The sequence below is a fragment of the Equus asinus genome, chromosome 24 (assembly GCF_041296235.1).
Source record: "Equus asinus isolate D_3611 breed Donkey chromosome 24, EquAss-T2T_v2, whole genome shotgun sequence".
NCBI classification, from domain to species: domain Eukaryota; kingdom Metazoa; phylum Chordata; class Mammalia; order Perissodactyla; family Equidae; genus Equus; species Equus asinus.
Window position 1 is genome coordinate 60787823 of NC_091813.1, and position 20541 is coordinate 60808363.

The 20541-nt window shown below is 36.4% G+C and overlaps 1 protein-coding gene across 11 annotated transcripts in view; it reads right to left on the reverse strand.

Annotated features, from left to right (window-relative positions):
* PTPRK (protein tyrosine phosphatase receptor type K) overlaps positions 1-20541 on the reverse strand; it is a 514767-nt gene that overhangs the window by 197029 nt on the left and 297197 nt on the right. For all 11 annotated transcript variants that reach the window (XM_070496694.1, XM_044753877.2, XM_044753876.2 and 8 more), the window contains exon 7: positions 4951-5244. In XM_070496694.1, coding sequence (XP_070352795.1) covers positions 4951-5244 — 294 coding nt within the window. The remainder of the gene's footprint in view (positions 1-4950; positions 5245-20541) is intronic.

Here is a 20541-nt window from a genome sequence, read left to right on the forward strand (position 1 = left end):
TCACTGAAAACTGCCAAGAGCATTGAACTTCAATATAAGAGCAGAGAGTAGTTTTTCCAACTGTGTAAATATATTATGTTCTGGACACCCTGAACTCTTGACCTTCCCTATGAGGGAGATGCTGCTAAAATGTCAGTTAATCATAAAGCAGTGCCATGATGGGTTACCCAGAAGCAGAAGGCAATTTAAAAGAGCAATTTTAACATGCAATTGCCAAAGCATGCAATGCAGGCAATTTCTGATGATGGCATATTTTATTTCCATTTAATAAGAGAAAGAGAAACTATTTTCTTAGCTTCTACACCAGATGGTATAGCCAGAGGAAACAGACACATGGAAAAAAACAAGTAGACTTTCTTTGACTGTTCAGTGGAGTTTTTGAATTACTTCCAATTTAAGAGAACTTCACATTTACACCTTTTTTAAAATTTATAAAATGCCTGAAGAAGCATTATGTGAACAATAACATGGGTCAGGCTGTAAGCTAACAGTGAAATAATCATACCCCTCAGGTGCACAGAGAAGCATGAGGCAAGCGTAGGTGGCCACAGCCACAGAGGCTGTAATTACCATCTTTCCTGACTTTGGAGACCCTGAAGCAGGTAACTATATTTACCAAGCGATTTTAATGTACTTTAGAAAGAAAAGAAAACAATAGCTCTGGCAACGAGGCAGGGCATTTTCAAAAAGAATAAAGTGAAACTTGTTTTTATACTTCTTCAATTGTTTAAAATACTTAAGACACAGCATATATTTGAGGGTTAAGCACACTAATCAATTGTGCTCTCAATAAAAGTGAACTGGTAAATATGAAGCCATGTTTTCTCAGGAAGTAAGTTAGCCGTGCAGATACTACGTTTAAAAATGAACAACCCTCCCTGATTTTACCTATTGTATTTTCATTTATTCATGCTATACTACTATAAAAGGGAAAAAACATCACCTATAGTGGGAGAAAGAGGGGTTATAATTCACGCTTTTCAAGCACCAGACAATGGGTATGAGCCCCCGCTGGCCATCTGTCTGATACTAGATAAGTCACTGTTTTGTGTTTCCTGAGTCTTAGATTCACCAGCTATAAAACTGGGATAAGAATACATCTAACTCACAGAATTGTTGTGAAAATAAAATATCAAGATAGATCCACTTCATATGCTGATTATAAAGCAGTATTAATCAATACTTAACTATGAAAATCTACATTTGCATTTGAAAATGTGAAATTTACTCAATACACATAAGAAAAGCCATTTAATTGACTTGCTGTAAAATTATTTACTGACAGATTTCCACCAAGAAAACAGTTTACTATTGCCAGAAATAAAATGTCAAAGGTTTGGGGACTGCTCAGTGGCATCGTGGTTAAGTTTGCGTGCTCTGTCTAGGTGGCCCAGGGTTCGCTGGTTGGGATCCCGGGTGTGGACCTACACACTACTTGGCAAGCCATGCTGTGGCAGGCGTCCCAGACATAAAGTAGAGGAAGATGGGCACAGATGTTAGCTCAGGGATAGTGTTCCTCAGCAAAAAGAGGAGGACTGGCGGCGGATGTTAGCTCAGGGCTAATCTCCCTCAAAAAAAAAAGGATTTCAAAGGCTTAAATCCATTAAGACGAAATTTTTAACACAGTGAATACTGATTTACTCTTTGATTGGCACTTAGTAGTCAAAAATCGTTCCTCTGGTGGTGTAACATGCAGGGTGTATTAAAATAGCTATTTCAAAATAATCAACATTCATTCAGTCTGACGGTATTAACTGTAAAACACTACAACCACGGCGTGGCATTCTCCCAGTCTTTGTATGGAACTGGTATTCAGTGCCACCTGTAAAACCAGTATGCAGAGCTTGCACAACTTAACACAGTTACATGGGAGCTTCTCCCAAGGTCATGTGTGGGGTCTCAGAGAAGTCATTTCCCCAGAATATGAAGAATTATTAGGCTTTTGAAATCTGTACTAAATATCAGCTAACATCATAGCTAGCATTAAGTTGTGTGCTACTTTGCTGTTAGAGGACCTCAGGCTGAGCCCAGGAATGTGCTGGTAAAGGCTGAAGGATCTCACAGTCAACTTCTGCTTTTCAGAGATTGATTAAAAATAAATACAATATAAATAAATAATAAAACAATAACCACAGTTTCTCTTAAATCAACAATGTACTTAAAAATTTAGTCTATAAGCACTTTTGTTTTACCACAAAAACCCCCACCAAACACACCTTATGAGAACATTAATAAATTAATAAACATATGTGACAAAGACGACACATGAAAGATAATTTTAGAAACAAATAAACTTTCTACAGCTGGAAGTAAAGCTACGAGTGAACCTCACAGCATTTTATGCCACAGAGCCCACAAATTAAATGTGTCTCAAATAAAGAATCAGAAAAAAAGACCAACATAATTCCAAAATGTCAAGACATTATAAATTTGAAAGCAGCTATGAGTGTAAGTTATTTTTACTCTAGCCCCTCCCACACAGATAAGGTTATTCTCAAAATAAAATACCTCAAAGCACTTTATAGTCATATCTTTACTTACTGCAGTTCAATATACATTCAGAACTCAAGCATTTGAGGGGGATAAATCAATGCTCATTAACATGTTGTTTTCGTCCACTTAATATAGCATAACTAGCTTTAAAACACAATCTCATTCACTTCAGATCTCCATTGGGCCTCACACCAATAACGAATTTCACATAATTCCTAGGTTAAACAAAAATTACATTCTATTAAGAATACATTGTTTGGGACTGCTAACTTTAAATGGTCTATTCTGATGAAACTGAAAAATAAAAAGGTAGGGGCCAGCCAGGTGGCACAGCGGTTAAGTTGGCACGTTCTGCTTCTCAGCGGCCTGGGGTTCACCGGTTCGGATCCCAGGTGCAGACATGGCATCGCTTGGCAAGCCATGCTGTGGTAGGCATCCCACATATAAAATAGAGGAAGATGGGCACAGATGTTAGCTCAGGGTCAGGCTTCCTCAGCAAAAAGAGGAGGATTGGCAGTAGTTAGCTCAGGGCTAATCTTGCTCAAAAAAAAAAAAAAAAGGAAGATGAGATATTTAAAAGAATAAAGTTTGGGGACCGGCCTGGTGGCACAGTGGTTAACTTCACAAGTTCTGCTTCAGCAGCCTGGGGTTCACAGGTTCAGATCCTGGGCGCAGACCTACACATCACTCATCAAGCCATGCTGGGGCAGCATCCCACATGCAAAATGGAGGAAGATTGGCACAGATGATAGTTCAGGGCCAACCTTCCTCACTAGGAAAAAAATAAAAAGTTTGAGCACCTGTTTGGGAAGTCAGGAGGAAGACCACTGGAACAGTAAATTACCATGTGTCATTTTAATTTGCTTATACCTTATAAAGATTAAATGTAGAAAGAAAGCTAAATTTATTCGAAAACATATGTCAGCAATATCCCCAGTAAAACAGACTCAATGACCACCTTTTTCTGTTAGCAGGGGATATTAATTTTGGAAGACAGAGTGAGCGACTTCCAGTTTCTACACTGTCTCTGCTTTAAATTATTTCTTTGACTCGTTGAAGCTGTGGAGTCAACGTGTTTCTCCCTCAGAAAGTTCATCTACTCCAGTAAGAATAATTTGTCACATTACCTAAAAGGAAAGGACTCAGCAGTACAGAAAATTTAAAAAGCAAACTGTGAATTAGCTGAGTTGTGGAAATTTACCCAATGCCTTCTAGGTTAGAGTGCTTTTCAGCCATAGGATCAATGCACGACACCAATCAAATCAGTACACTCTCTGCTGTCTAAGTCTTAGACGACCGAGCGAGCGGTTAGACTTCCTAGTGAACATCTTTCAATAGGCGCACTTGATATATCTAAAAATTGAGCTGGACTTAAAAATATTTAAGGATTATAGTGTATCTGGTAATTGAATAGGTTGTGCTTTGATTTTAGATCAGAACTCTTGGTGGATAGCCCCAGAATATTATATATGCTAAAGAGATGTTCAAGAAACTGAAGACATTTATAGGCATTTACATTTTCAATGATCCCCACAGTCTTAGTTTTCAATTTTCAGAACGTACGTCATTAAATGTTCAAGATGCACAGAGCCATGTGCTAGCTCTGCAGATATTTCAACATAACGCTCGATGGATAAGAAAATGTCTCTTTCAACTAAACTAAAAATTAAACTATTTTCAATACTAAAATAAACAGTGCACTAAAAATAAGCACTCTAATAACTGGTCAGTGGCTTTTAACAAATAGCTAACAATTTCTCCCATTATGACAGCAGAGTACAATAAGGAACTAGGATGTATGTTTATATAGCACATTTTATTTCACTTTTTATTCTTTTTTTGTGATTTTTCCAGATACTATTATTTTCACCCCTCTGTGTCCGGCATGGGGAGGGCAGTAACAAGGCTTAAAAACATAGGAAAGCCTCTCGTCCTCTACAGCTGGCTGTCAAGCTGCTCATTTACTCTCCAACAACAGGATTTTCTGAGAGATGAGTTATCTCATAGAGGCTTGCTCCAGGGTAACTTGTCTCGTCTATATTATCAGATACGGCCTCTGCACTGACTAGAACAAAATTATCGAGGAAGACAATTTCCACGTAGCAGAAAGGTATTCAGAATTTGCTTGAACTGCAAGGTTTTTCTCCCTCAATAATCCTTTCACCTGCATCTCTCAGAGATTTTGCACTTAGTACAAGCAAGCTGAGCAAAATTACCATGAGAGAAAAGATATGGACTCATAATAATACTGAACAATAATGGAAAAACAGTCACATGGCTCTTAAATGAGTTAAATTATGACATAATCAAGGCTATGACTTACCAAATTCACTGGAACTCTTGGAATAGTGTGAATATATCATGTAGCAAAAATTAGAACTTTTAGAATTGTGCGTATATTGTACATCTTATACTAGATTCCTTCACCAGGCAGAGCGGCCTGCTAGCCAGTCTTACCTGCACATTTGGTTCTGGTGATTAGCGGAGGTCCTGGGAGCCCTGTTCCACCTTCACCAGGTCTTGTAAGTAGAACACGGATCTCATATTCAGTATCCGGATCCAAATGCCATAATTTATAAGTGGGAGCATTGACTGCATGGGTTTCTGTCCAGGATCCTGACGTCATTCGGTACTCCACTTCTTTCAGGATAATGGGACCATCGCCAATGATGGAGTTGGCATTCAGCTGAATCAGCAAATATGTAGGCCCCACACCGAGCAGCTGGGGAGGAGCAATGGGTCTTGGTGGTTCTAGGAGAGACGAATGTGCAATCTAATTAGTTAAAAATCCAAAAGACTATAGTACATAGATACATTAATGTCTCTCAAAGCCTAAAAGTTTAATGAATAATTTATTTAGGAGTACATAATAAATACTTAAAAGAAAAGTAGGACATGAGTGGTCTGACAACTGTACTTTTAAAGAGCAAACACTTTCCCAGATGGGATATGACCCTTTTACCACAGATTTCTTTTATTTAAAACCTGCCTCTCCAGGAGATAAACTTGTGCAGGAACAGTAACCAAAGGAAATAATGAGAAAATATTTAGACATGGATAGCTATTAACAGAGTACAGTTGATCTTTGACATCCTTGAGGTCCTAAGACCTCTACAAATCTTCAAATTGATGAATATTGCTGTAACTCCTTATTTCATTCATGAAAGATGGCCAACTGGTGTTTTTGCTTTTGCTTTGCTTTTTACTTCTGCAGAGTTCCTGCAGATGAGATAAGGAGGAAGGCACAGCAAAGCAGAACTCCGAAGTTGATGCCAGGTGCTGACTTGTTTCCATACACCCACCTCTGGGAATAGGAAGTTGACATTTTCACCAAGGCAAAATCGCAAATCATGATGTATCATTGGCTTTTGGGAGTGGCATGTGAGAAGGCAATGCATCAAATATTAAACTCAAATATCAAAGGTGTGCAGCAATTTAATTTTAGATAGCTTAGATATTTTGCTTGAAAGAAATTTTGGGAAACATTATTTCAATATTTGAACTTATGGGAATGATGAATGATGAATCAGAGCCCTTTTTTCCTCCTTAACAACACTGTAGCTGAAATTTGATCCTGGGCTTTATGAAGGACTCCACAGCTCTAGCTCTGTCCATATGGTCTGTCCACAGGCAAGGCTGTGTCGTGAAAAAGTTCTAATTGGTACATTGTGATCAGGTGGAGTGTTGTTTGAACATCTACAAGAACACTTCTCTGGGAAGCCAACAGACTTTAAAGGAGAGTGTTAATCTTTAATAAAGTGATAACTGCCCAAAAATTGTTTTAAAAGGTTTTTTTTTTTAAGAGTCAAAGTAAATTATATAAAGAAAAACTATTAGATGCAACTCCACAATCCCCCCTTCAGCCTCACCCCAGGTAGGGATAGAGTGGAGAAGATGCAGACACAGGGGAGGTAAGAACAGACAGCCAATAGCTTTCAAACTGGATTCTCTCTTTTAATGATAATGCATGCTTGTCATAAGAAACAATGCAAAAAACCCCATAGATAGGTTTTACCTTGTGATATAGGTTTAAATGAAGCAAAGGTTCTCCATTGTAGCCCAGGATTCGCTCTTAAACCTTGATTGTTTCAAAGTATAGTTTCCACATTATGTACCCCTGAGTTACAAATATCTCTGCCATAAGGGATGAGCCGAGCTGGCCGAGATCTCTACACGCTAAAGTCATTTTCAAGAATTTTCCTCCAAAGTTCATGTGACAAATATGTATTGAGTGACTACTAATGGCTAGGCTGTTCTACACATTGAGTATTCATTTAATATGGCAAGGGAGACACAGGAACCATAAATCAACAAATTCATTATTTTAAATTGAGAGTTATATTAAAAAAAAAACCACATACTGTGATAAAGAATAACAGATGGGGGGAGAGTATCTAGTGAGTAACACTATTTTTCTCTCCAAAATCATTTGAAGATTATAAGTTATTCCCATCATTAATCAGAGCTCATTATGGCAATAGCTTTCACACCAGCTATTGGTAGAATCGTATGAACTTGTGTTTCCCTATGCTCATGTTTAAAGTGAAAACAAAACTAAGCTTGAATAAGATAATGTGTGCTATATAAACTGTTTATGTTTGTGATTATTCCTATTTCTTTTGAAAAGTAGTTCTTAACACCTGATTTATAAACTTTAACTACAAAATCTGTTCCTTATAGTTTGAAAATTGTTTCAACAATTTATAGTCAAATTGTGTAGAGGGTGAACTATTTCAAATGCCACAACTGACTTCACTTGAGAAGCCACTCAAGAAGAAAACGCTGAAATAAAACCAAAAATAGTTTAGAATTTTCATTTATCAGCTAAAGAAAAACAGAATTAGACATTTCATAGCATGAAATTTCACCAACTAGCCTAACATCTTTTATATTCCAAGTTTACAAAAGTTTAGGTAGACAGAGGAAAAGAGAAAGTAGATATATTTTTTAAACCTTAAACTAAAATGAAACTGAATAGAGAAATGAGCATGATAGAAAAAATGCAAATGTCTTCCTAGACTATCTAAATGCTGAACATATTTTAAGAAGCAGTCTGTATTTCGCGAATAAACTGAGTTGCCTCAGATGTGCAATGTTTGTTTTCATTCCAGATGGCTCATATACTGACTAATTTAAGTAGGAAATGTTGCTAAATTCACAGCTTACTGGGGTTCTCGCCTAGAGCAGCGATGCCTCACATTATAGCTGAACAATACTCTGAAGAGGTCTGATATTTAACATGATGGAACAATTTGTCAAATGAATTATAAATAACAAAACTTGGTTAATCTATAAATTTATAGGTATTCTGAAACCTGACCTAAAAGCCCATATTAGTGAAGGCTAAATCTTACCCATCAAACTCTGCATATCATTGCCACAGAAAATGAAGAGAAAACCCAAGAAGAGAGCAAAAGATGGGAGGGAGAAAGGGGTGGGAGCTACAGCAAAATGTAGTATTAGAAACAAGTGAAAAAGTAAAGCACGGTGTTTTTTATTTCATTTCTATTCTTAAGGATATGACATGTAAAAGAAAATGAAATTTGAAGTCAGGAGATTTGGTTTCAAAAAATGCATATGCTGATAGCCAGGTAAACTTTCCTTGGTGTTACAATTTCTTCATTGGTAAACTAGGCATTATTTTCAGAATTTTAAAAGACTTTACATTTCTAAATATGTCAACAAGCCCTACTTTTGATCTATTTTGTTTTGTTTTTGCCAGAAAGCACACAAATTTTAAAACTGAAAATTAATATTCAACACCAGTGTTTCATGTACGAGCTTGATGCCATGAGGTTTTCAGTCCAGAGAAGGGCGCCACTCCACTCCGAGCAGCCTCACATCTCACTTGCTGTGGTCAAGCGAACAAGAGGGGCAGCCCAGGAACCAAAGCCATAGCTCAAATCTGCAGCCGTGCCAACGTTCAGAGAGGCTCAGAAGCATATATCTTGATAAACAGCATGATTAGAAGAAGTGAAATCTACCATTAATGAGACTAATATATCACTACGTATTAAATTTTTTATGTTGGAGGTAAAAAGTAGCCTCATATTAGCATATTTATTTTGTTTTTAGGCCCTTGAGAACAAGGAGGCTTATTTATAAAATCTCTATTCATTTCAATAAATTATGCATGAATTTTAATCAGTTAGCAAATGAACAAGTAATTGTTTTGCAGCAATATTAATATTCTTCATAACTTAATACACTCTCAGACTCAGAGGTGTGGTGCGAATAAATCCCGGTTGTACACTAGGTATCAACTGAAGCGTACAATCCCCAAAGTACAAGATAAACTTTGCCAATGTTACCAATTAACTTTCAATTAATGACTTACATTCATTATTCTAGAGCTAAACCTATTATAAAATTGCAATTATACATTCACATTGCTTTATTTGCTTTTTATTTCAAATAATTTTCAAGTGTCTTGAAATCAAGATAAGCCATTACGAAAGCATATTCTCACCCAACTATTCCTGTTACACTGCTTTTCTACAAACATATGTGTCATTTATTAAAATTCAGTTAATTAATAAAATGCAAAATCAGAAATAGAAGCCACAAAGCCAGAGAAGTCAGTTAACAAAGAAAACATCAAGGTAATGACACTGCTACATTCAGCTTTCCACCTAAACAAACTAAATGCAACTCGATCCCAGCTCCTTCCAAATTGTTTTATGTGTTTGTCAAAGAGTCTTTGACACAAAGTATCTCGAGATCAACCTCCCCACTAGAGAAGCAGGCAATGATATTACTTTTGTCTCCTATGGCTGCTGTAACAAATTACCACAAACTTTGTGGCTTAAGACAACACATATTTATTCCGTCAAAGTTCTAGAGGCCAGATGTTGAAAATCAGCATCACTGGGTTGAAATCAAGGCAGCAGCCCATTCCTCCAAAAGTTCTAGGGGAGAATCAGTTCTTTGCTTTTCCAACATCTGCTGGCTGCCAATCTTCCTTGGCTTCTGGCCACATCACTGCAATCTCTACCTCATTGCTCACACTGCCTTCTCCTCTTCTATCTGTAGTCAAATCTCCCTCTGCCCTCTACTTATAAGGACACTTGCAATTGCATCCAGGGCCCACATGGATAATCCAAGATGCTCTCCCCATCTCAAGACCCCTAAAAATCACCCCACAAAGACCATTTTCCAGAGAAGGTGACAGTCATGGGTTCCAGGCATTAGGACCTGAAATCTTAGGGACCATTTTTCAGCCTCCCACAGACACAGACCGTGATCTCATTCTTCCACCTGGGAGACATCTCAGCTCCACCTTTTCTCCAGTTGGTAGGAAGCTTGTGAGCAGAAAATACTTCTCAGCAAGTTTCCTAGCAAGATTCAGAGCAGTGGAAATTATCAAAGAGCTAATAATTTATCTACATTGTCTTCTTTCTTCTATTTATTTTTTGCAAAATGAAACGAAAATAGAGATGATGCAAATTAGTACTCAAATGTCTACAGTAGTCAATGCTCCCTTGCCATATCTAAACTCCTGTGAAAATCTCTATTAGAATATTTGCCTTAGAGATAGATATTTTCTTATTTTTTATTTTTTTACTTAAATGAATGGATCACCTCAAAATCAGTATTTTATTTATTGTTTCCATCATTAAAATTTTGATCCAGTTTCAGTTAAAAAAGAAGATTCTCTACTTCATGCTTCATGTTTAATTTTCTTCCTCATCACCTATTGAAAGCTGAAGTAAAGGGGAGTAGACAGTAGAGACTGAAAGCTGGAAGAATGACCTCAGTGTACCAAATGATGCAAGTATTTATTTATCAGCTGCCCTATAATAATTTTAAATGATTTTAAATTACGCCTCAAAGGGATAACAGTATAGTTTAACGGTACTTGAGGGTTTCAAGAAAATTGAAACAGTAACACTGATGAATAGGGAGATGGCTTTTCCTCCCATAAGAAACAGAAAGCAGGTTATAGATAACTAGAAGCATTTTCTTTGGACATTTAATATCGCATGTATGACAAGGTAATTTGTTTCACTTTTCCTTACATGTTAAAACATGAAGTACACACTTGAAAATTTTTAGACTCATTTAACAAGGTTTCTCTTGCACCCACATCTTATAAACTGTAATGCAAATATATTTATTAAAAGAATAATAGTTCTTTCATGATTTTTCACTCTATTTTTCTGATATTTCAGATTTCCAGTCCTAACAAATTCCATAGGCATCGAATACCTCTCCCTTCCCTCTGTCTAGCTACTATCTCATAATTTTTGCTCATATCAATGAGGCAGTCAGTAAATTCTATAAATTATCTTTCAGATAAATTACTATTTTAATTATGTTCACACATTTGTGCACTGACAGATTGTTTTAAGTCAAAGAATTTTTAAATTTAATATACTAAAATTCCTTTTTAAATCCAACAATCCAGTCGGTAGATAGCTTTTTCGAATCCTATCATTCAGGTGGCTCACAAGCTTGAATTGGTCAGCTAAAGTTAATGATAAGACACCACAAAGTTTGGATTTTGTCGAACCCAAGGCTCCTATGCCAGCACCTAGACCAAGTATCGATCAAAAGGAGTTATTGTTACCTAGTATCAGCTCCATGGAATGCTAGACGGGTGTTAGCATATAGTCATGGTTGTCTCTGGAAAGTGCACTGTGCCCCACTACCCCAGCTCAGAATATTTCACTCAAAAAACTCTGAGAACCATGAAATAAGCGTACATGATTCCACAGCTGGAAGTAGGTAAAAAAAAAAAAAAAACCAAAAAAAAACTGCAATTGAATAACAAAACCCTCATTTAATGAAATATGTTTGTTTATACTACATATTTTTATCAGCATTAATTATATCCAGCTAAACAATAGTTTCTTCGCCCCCTCCCAGTTGTTCTCCACTGAGGGCAGTTGTTCTTATGACTGAGGAATGCTACTGGCTTTCACTGGGCTGGGCCCAGGAGTACTTAAGATCCTAAAATGCACAGGTCATCCCACACAGTGAAGAATTCTCCAGTTCAAAACACCAAGAGGCTCCTTTGGAGAAACACCACAACCGTGTTAAAAATAATTTTTCTTCAGCAATCCTGGGCTTATGCTCACCCAAAATTACATCACTTACAATTCCATTTCTCATAAAAGTATTGGAGCAGAATTTTGAGGAAGAGGCTACAAACCCTGAACAGGTGATCTTTATCCACATTCACACAGGCTTGACCACGGCCAATGAGGTACAGTCAAATGGGCATTTGAGTACGCAGTCTGCTCATAGGAAGTGAACCAATAACGTTTTTGGAAAACAATCCATCAATATATATCAAGAAATAAAAATGTGTTCAAAACCGAAATAATCCCACTTCTAGGAATTTACTTATAAGGAGATAATTTTTGTTCAGAAGTGCAAAAAATTAAACAATCAAAATGTTCAACAATAGGAAAATGGTGATGCACTTTATGGTGTATCTATTCAAAATAATTATACACAAACTTCAAGAACTCAAGTTGTGAAAATTATACAACAAACATCAGGGCACATTTGAAAGTTTAAGATTATTGCAGCTTTCATTTTAAAAAGTGTGGTAGAGGAAGATGGGCATGGAGGTTAGCTCAGGGCCAGTCTTCCGCAGCAAAAAGAGGAGGATTGGCAGCAGTTAGCTCAGGGCTAATCTTCCTCAAAATTAAATTAAATTAAATTAAAAAATTAAAAGGTAAAAGTGCATCCCTAGGGAAAGCAAAAACAAAACCAACAACCACCACCAGAAGGAAATGCACCAAAAAGCTAACAGCAGCGATTAGGGAACTGTGAGACCAGGAGTGGCTTTGCCTTTTCTTTTGTCTCTGTTTTCCAGCAAAATTTGTAACGCACTCACAAAATGTCTCATTAGTGCATTCTCAGCGTTTGTTACAGTGCCTGACAAAGTTCAATAATATTGTATTAGTGTAAATGACTGCCTCAACAATCCCCCCCCCCCACAAAAAGTTACCCATGCCACTCTAAGAAAACATGACCTACATAATTCTACCTATGCCACACAAGAAAATGTAAGAACCATCATTTGGAGACAGCAATAGTAAAGTTTTGTCTATTTATTTATTTATTTATTTATTTTCAGATGCTGAAATTAAGTCCTTAAAATGCAAGATTTACCACCTCATGCTTTCAACCATGGAGCTAGCCATTTGCTCTGACATTGATACACAGCACCTACAAAATGTTACTATTTAATTAAAGAAGTTAGTTGACTGGAACAAAAGAATACTTTCTAAGCAATTGCTTAGTGACCAAGTGGCATCAAATGATTTATACAGCTTGTAAAAAAGCACAGCTACAAACCTATATAACAATTCTCTTTTGTCTTTTAGTCAAATCAGATCAATTAAATATTTTTTTAAAAAAGGAATTTCTATGTGAATAAAAAGTACACATATATATAAACTTGAATACACATTATCGATCAAGAATATTATCAAAATATACAATTGCACTAATACTAGAATAAATACCAATAACTTGAGTTTCTTGAACAAAAATTTAATTGGGGCAGGAGAAAATTCTGATGCTAAATATGCCACTCTTCATATTAAACAGCTTACTTTGTCTTTTAATCCCTGTGTGGTAGAGATTCACTTTTTTTAACTGCAAGACCTGTGGAATTACAGTATTTAATCTCAATGACACGGCTCTTTCCTGTGGCCTAAAGTGCTGAAATAAGAAGAATCATTTCAGCAACGAAACTGCAAATTTTGCATATTGAAGTTTATATCCTACGCATTACCATGGCATTTTATTCATCTTGATTTGAAAACACCACAGCAATAACTTTATTACCTGCTGAAATAAAAAGGCACAGCAGCAGCACACTGTTTTAGATCTGTCAGCAGAAACTAAAAACAAGGTTAGCCTTCATATTTGGAGTATATGAAAAGGTGAAGAGATTTTCAAAAAGGAAGTTTATTTGCTTTTTAGCCTATATAATCTAACTATGAGAAAACTACAAATTTCTGTCTCATTTTGTCTAAAAACTACACTCTGCCTCACTAACAGCTATGCAATAAATTGGTTCAGAATTTTGAATTATTGCAATAATTCAACAACTTTACAAAGACCTCTATCAGTACCACAATTCATATGGCAGCAAACCACATACGTTACGATGAAAATTATGGATCCCTTTGACTGAGTCATAAGCTAACACAGAAAATTTTTCTTACGGCTGTTTAATCCCTCATTTGAGCTCGATCAGAGCTCAAACTATTCATGCATTTCAAGGAAAGAACATCCAGTTGATTCCAAGAATAACAATCAGGTCAGTAGTTAAACCAGGAAAGCCTTCAACTCTTTGTTTGGCTCCCTCAAGTCTAGGACCATAAACAGATAATCGCCTCCCCATCCCAGCAGTCACCTGTCTGAGGGAGGACAATATAAAAAAATGGTAGAAGAAAGGTGGGGAACTGAGTCTGGCAATGACAATGTATGCACCAGTAACATGTTTAATATGCCTCGGTTATACAGGCTACTGTTCCATTCTAGGTTACGGCCCAAGGGAGTTGCAGTAACACCATATATTCATTTTATATTAATATGTATTAAGATACAATAGCTGACTCCAGTAAACCAAGAGATAGTAATTAAAAGAAAAACACTCCACTGCAAAATCTCTATAATGAGATTATCATACCTCGCTCTCTCTATATTTATCTATCTAGCTATCTATATATACACATATATATGTACATTATATGTAATATGTATAACATAAGCAAGAAAAAATATTATTTAAAAATATTCTGAGTCTTCCACATGTAAAATATAAGAACATTAAAAAAATCCAAATCTTAAGGAATTTTAAAACTATGCAATTTGAAGAATTTCCCAACATTTAATTGAAACCAAACACAATCCAAGTTTGCCAGCTTGATCCTGGGGTCTAAATACTTTGTTGTGTTGACTCGTAATAAGCATATGTGCTTTATGAATACGTACTTTGTGATTATTCCAAATCAATTCAAAATGACGCAGGAGCTTGTATGCATATGTAGCCACAACAGGTGGCCATTTTTTCAACGTAATGACTCAGCGCATTCATGGAATCAGGAGCTACTACCCGCTCTCTCCACTCAATGGCTGACTCCCAGGCAGGTAAAATTCAAGACTCTGTTTACCTCAAGTTAATCAGGAGAATTATTATTTACCTGTTATTGGTACATGACTGCAGGGGACAGAGCAGCCATCTTTTAGCCAGTCATATTCCTCTACGTATACAAGTGATATGGTATTTAGTTTTTTTATGAAAGAGAATTTATGATGACATAGTAAAAACAATCGAACACGTCTTCAATCATATAGATAACTCCTCTAGATAATAGGCTCTATGTATGCAATACTAACTCCAGAGTAGTCGTAATTTTAGGACATTTTTCAGTTCAAAAAGCATGAACGCTCAGAAATTTTCAAAATCTTATAGCAAAGAAACTGTGTCATTAGCCTATACAGATCCAACTCAGTTTTGTAATGTGGAGAGTCCCAATATATATTCATTTCAAAGCACACATGATATAAATTAGCAATTAGAGAACATTTCCTCAATTTTTAGATTAAACAAAACAAAAAACAATTATGTGTCCTACTGGATTAGATGCCCTTGATTAAATCAGGAGATAGAGAACTTTTAATGTGGAATGAGATCAGCAGAAGCGGTCAATGACTTCACATCAACTATTCCTGATAGAAACTAAATAAAAGACTCAGGATATTTGAACAAGGGACCAGAGGACAGATTTCTGTGCACTTCCATTTAAGTCCTTGAACTAAGAAAAGTAGATTTTTATGGGTAACTCGAGAGTGTACAGGCATAATGAAGAAAAAAAGACAATGCCATAAAAATAGAGCCATCAATGTGGTCACCACAATTACAAGGGCTTCTGAATAATCATTTTACTCATCCAGTTCCATTAGCATTCCTTTAGGGGCCAAAATACCTGTCCCCAATAGTCAAAGTGCCATCAAAAATAAAGTCACCACACCTAGTTTTATAATCAGATGGAAACAGGAGGCAGACAAGAATAATTCCAGACCTATCAGATGAAATAACAAGACAGTGACAATTTAAAGATACTTAACCATGTAAACGGGTACTTGCTCAAGAACATTTTACACAAGTGTGACAGCTCAGCCAGCAAGAGAACTTTTATTTCCATTGCCTTCGACCACACCCACTTCCACACCATAAAGGGACAGCTAGACCTTCAGAATATCAGAATAAATTACATCATCTACACCACAAAATATTGGAAGGCAGTCCTAGTTGTGCCACTCAGTGCACAGCAAGGGAAAGTTTCCAGAATAGTAAAATAAAGGGTGTCAAGACCATAAGTAACACTATTAAATCCTCCTTTCACAGTTACTGCTACTAAGTGACAAGAAACCTCTCTATTCTACTCTGATAAACATCATACCTTTTAAAAATAAGCGCATGAAACAGCAACTGACCCGGACTGTTCATGTATGCTTTTGCAAACTTCAAACTTTCCCACTTTAGCCAGATCAAGTGAAAATTTTGTAGGGGAAAAGAAAACATAAGTAAAACGTGCAGACATTTTCATGGCCACTGAAGAATTTTGTAAACAGTACCTCCATCAGTGGACTTGTGATGAATAAAAATTGGGTAGGAAAGCCTACCATTTTAAGTGATACAAAGAGGAGAAGAGAGTACCATTTCTTGTTCCAAAGCCTTACACTTATATTTTCAAATATATTTTCAAGTATAAGTATAAGCCTATATCTATGTCTAAGTTTTCAATTAAGAGTCTGACATTGCGAAAAGGTCAAGAAAGTTATTTTGGAAATTAATCACAGAGGTACAGCACACATATTATTCCCATAAGGCATAATGATAAGTGTAAAATGTTAAGGCACTAATTGGTACCTGGATATTTTTTATCTTGTTTCAAAATTTATTTTATTTTAATATATAAATGCAAAACATGTTAAATAGATACTTTACTGATTATAAATTTATGTTCTTCTCTTTATAAAATCAATGTCAATTAGGTGGTGAGGACCAGGTCAATGGTCAAGCCTGTGCTTTCCAAGACATGGTGCCAATTGGGAGATACTCATATTATAGGCAAAATGACCAGGGGGGGGAAAAAAAACTAGATAGCTTTCGTGACTAACACAATATTATGGATGACATACAGAAAATTCCAAAAAGAAAACATAAAATAATATAGTCACTGTGGTGGTTTGAAAACATGGCCACAAATTCTCTGAGAACCCTCCCCATTGACAGGTTGGGTCTGTGCTCCCTCTGCCTGAACCTGCCTCAACATGTAGAGTACAGAGGAAGTGATATATGAGACTCTGAAGCTGGGTCACAAAAGACGATATGTCTTCCCCTCTCTTCACTGGAACTTGACACACTTGCCTTTGAAGTCCTGACCCATCATGTTAAAGTTCAATTAGGTGGCGGAGTAATCTCAGCCCAGCTGCCAGGCAAGTGCGTGAAGAAGTTTCCAGATGATTCTTGTCTCCAGGAGTTTGAGTCTCCTTCAACTGTTCAATTTGAGCATTCTCAGCTGAGGACACAACCATCATGTGACAGAGAAAGACATCCCTGCTGTGCCTTTCTGAATTTCTGGCCCACAAAATCTGTGAGCATTATAAAATGGGTATTGTTTTATGCCAGTAAGTTTTGGAGTATTTTATCACACAGCTGATAAATGGGACGCTCTATCTCATCAAGAGGCTGAAGGTAAACTTCAATGAAAGATGCAAACTTCTTAACATAAAATACATTGCTCTTTCATATGTCCCCTGCTTACCCACCTAGCCTCATGTCTTACTACTCTCCAACTCCAATCACATGTTCATATGTAACAATTTGTATTTTCTACAGGCAAATCTTCTTCTCATCCACATTTACCCATTAGATGCTGCCTGGAGTGTCCTTTCACCAGTTACAGACTTAGAAAACCATTCATCTTCAAATCTCAGATCTTTTATTATTGCCTCTGATAAACCTTCCTCAGCACACTCTCTCCAGCCTGAAATAAACGCAACTTTTCTTGTAATGGATTATTCTATATTTTCTCTCTCTCTAGTTACTTAGCTCCTTGAAGGCAAGAACTTCATATTGTTTGTCTTTGAGTTGGTGTCTTCAGTGATTGGCATATTAGGCAATCAACGATTTTTAAATGAATGCATTTATGAACAAAGGAAAGAAGGGACATAAGAGGCAATTAAAAACAAAAGGTAGGAGAATATCTAGTGTTTGTGCGGCTATGGAACAACTAGAACTTTCACACGTCAAGTCAGAATATATATTGATACAACAAATTCAAAAAACTGTTTGCCAGTACCTACTAAAGCTGAATATAAGCATACTCTATTACCCGGCAATTCCGCTTCCAGGTACAGGCTTCCCCAAAATGAGGATCTCTTCCTCAAAAGTCAGGTACCAGAACATTCACATACCATCATTATAAACAGCTCAAAGTGAAAATAAATCAAATGCCTAGCATGAGTAAAATGGATAAATTGAGCACCATCACAAGATAGACGATTTCCAATAATGATGTCAAGTGATCTACAGCTACATGCGACAATATGCATGAACTTCACAAACTTGATGTTGGAGAGGGAAGACAGAGGAAAGAGTACCAACTATAGAATTCCATTGCCCTAAGTTATTCATTACTGTTAGACGCCAGGGACAGTATGTAGTTTTGGGGGAGTGGGGTTAGTGATGGGAAGGGAGTGAGGGGATTTTGGGGTGCTGGTAATATTTTATTTTTTGATGGTGGATTGTGCATATATTCAGTTTGTGAAAATTCATCGTTATACATTTATGAAGTTACATTTTTAATGTGCAATTTTCTGTATGTCTATACTATAAACAAGAAATTAAAAAATAAGTAAAAGAGAAAGGTAATTATGTATTTAATTGGTCCCAAACTCCTGTCCAGACACATCTCCCCACACACACAGCTCAAGAACCATTATTATGATTAGAATCTCATCCTAACTGAGCTTTGCAATTTAAAGTCAGTTTTTATGGCAAAAATCTAATTTGGTGAAAATTTCTCTTGAAAATTCCTAAATCATTCACAAAGAGTAGCTTATCTGTTTTTTCTCTTACATGCTTCATCGCACCGGTATTGACTTCCAAAATGTGAGAATCTCTGAATTCAAAGAAACAAGAGGATGTCAATCTGCAAAAGTTTGTCCATTAAAATCTTTGTCTTTAAGATGGGTCAAGCTCATCTCGGAGGGAGGAGTTGAGTTCCACAGTCACCTTGTATGTTAAGTGTATTATGAAGTGACTACATCATCTAAAGGCATCAAGGAAACTTTTTTCTGCTTTGTAACTCTAAGTTCTTGAGAAATACTTATTTGAATTCATCTGTATAGGATATACTATTTTTACAAAGTTCATACATTTCCTATAGCATCCCTCTAATTTCCTCTTATTTAACATTACTCTGGAATCATGCCAATTTTAGGTCATTAGTGTCTTGACATTATTTGAACTTTGATTGCATTGCCACTGATCACAGGAAAACTCTGTGAGCTCACCTAACAGCATCTCTCTAAAGTTTGACTCAGGTAGCAGACACAGAAATGGAACTACTCTACAAGCGAGTCATTTGAAAAAGTGATTTGACTTTCAATGTGAAGAGCTACTCAGAGCACATCCCTACCTTGAACATAAAAATAGATTAAGTGGAGGAGAAAATTTCCTTTGGAGCATACATTAGAAGTTTTCTAATCCTATTTCACCAAGCTGAAAATAATAAGATGATAGAGGTAGTCTGTAAATAAAGAAAAAAAAAGAAAAAACAAGCCAGAAAGTCTGAGATTTTCAACTGACTTGATCAAAGATGGCTGGAGCATAGAAAAATCCACCTTACTGAGTGCTGTCCAGGAGGCTGTCTCAAGCTGTTAATATTCATATGAAATTAAGGATAAGTGCTAACGGACTGACTTCAGAAAGAGCCTAGACCACTAAATTCTGAATGATTTATTTTTTCCATAATCAGAGAAGCTTTGAAATCCAGAGAATCTTACGATATTATTACAGACATTTAAAATATTTCCAAGGATTTTATGGAGCTACAGAGGCAATTCATAATTGTTGGTATAAAATCCAAGAAGAATGTTTAGGGAAGAGGGGAAGAAGAATGCATGAAGAATATCCAAATAGTTTCTTAGCTTTGCAGAACCCACACAGTGCCAGCTTCTGCCTAGATTCTAACAAAGCCCTGGCAGGCTTGCTGGAATCTAGGCAGAGTAAGGACACAAATGTGCTTGTGCGTACATGGGTGCATGCACATGCTTCTGTTAGTACATCAGAATCGGGGAAACGGCCATGTATGGAGATCACAGTTTTTTAAATACCCTAAATTTGATTTAAAAAGGGCCATATATCTCCTGCTCCATTATTGAGAATCTCTGCTGTAAAGTGGTAGGTTAGAGCTGTAATGCTACTTGTCAGGACAGGAAACAGTTAAAAACAGTAGCCAACCAACTCAAAGTAAATGTACTGTTTCTAAAGTGACAATAAAATTTTATTAATCATAGTTACATAGTAGTTAGAATCCTGGAAGTTTATGGGGAAAATCTCAAAAATCTGTTTCTTATTGATACTTATTTAAATCTTGCTTCAAGTAGGATTTTGCTAAAGTCACTATGTCAATTTAGTTGGTTATGTATAGCACAGTGTTAGACCCTGATTTTGTGAAAGAAGTGTGGGCTCTGGAGTCACACTTGAGTTACCTGCTGGGACCAATGCCTTTGAGCTACTTGAACTGAGCAAATTACCCATCAGACTTAGGTTCCTGTGCATAAAATGGGGATATTAAGAGTTCTTGTCATGAAACCAGAGAAATAATGTATGTAAGCCATCTATCACAGCACCTCGCACATTGTAAATGTAATATAAATAGGTGTTTTTTATTACAACTTACACTAAACATTTATATTCTGTTTTATTAAGTTCACATTTACTAGAAAGAAGAACTAGCTATTCCGCGGTCATTATCTCCTGTTACGTCAATCAGTTACTAAAAC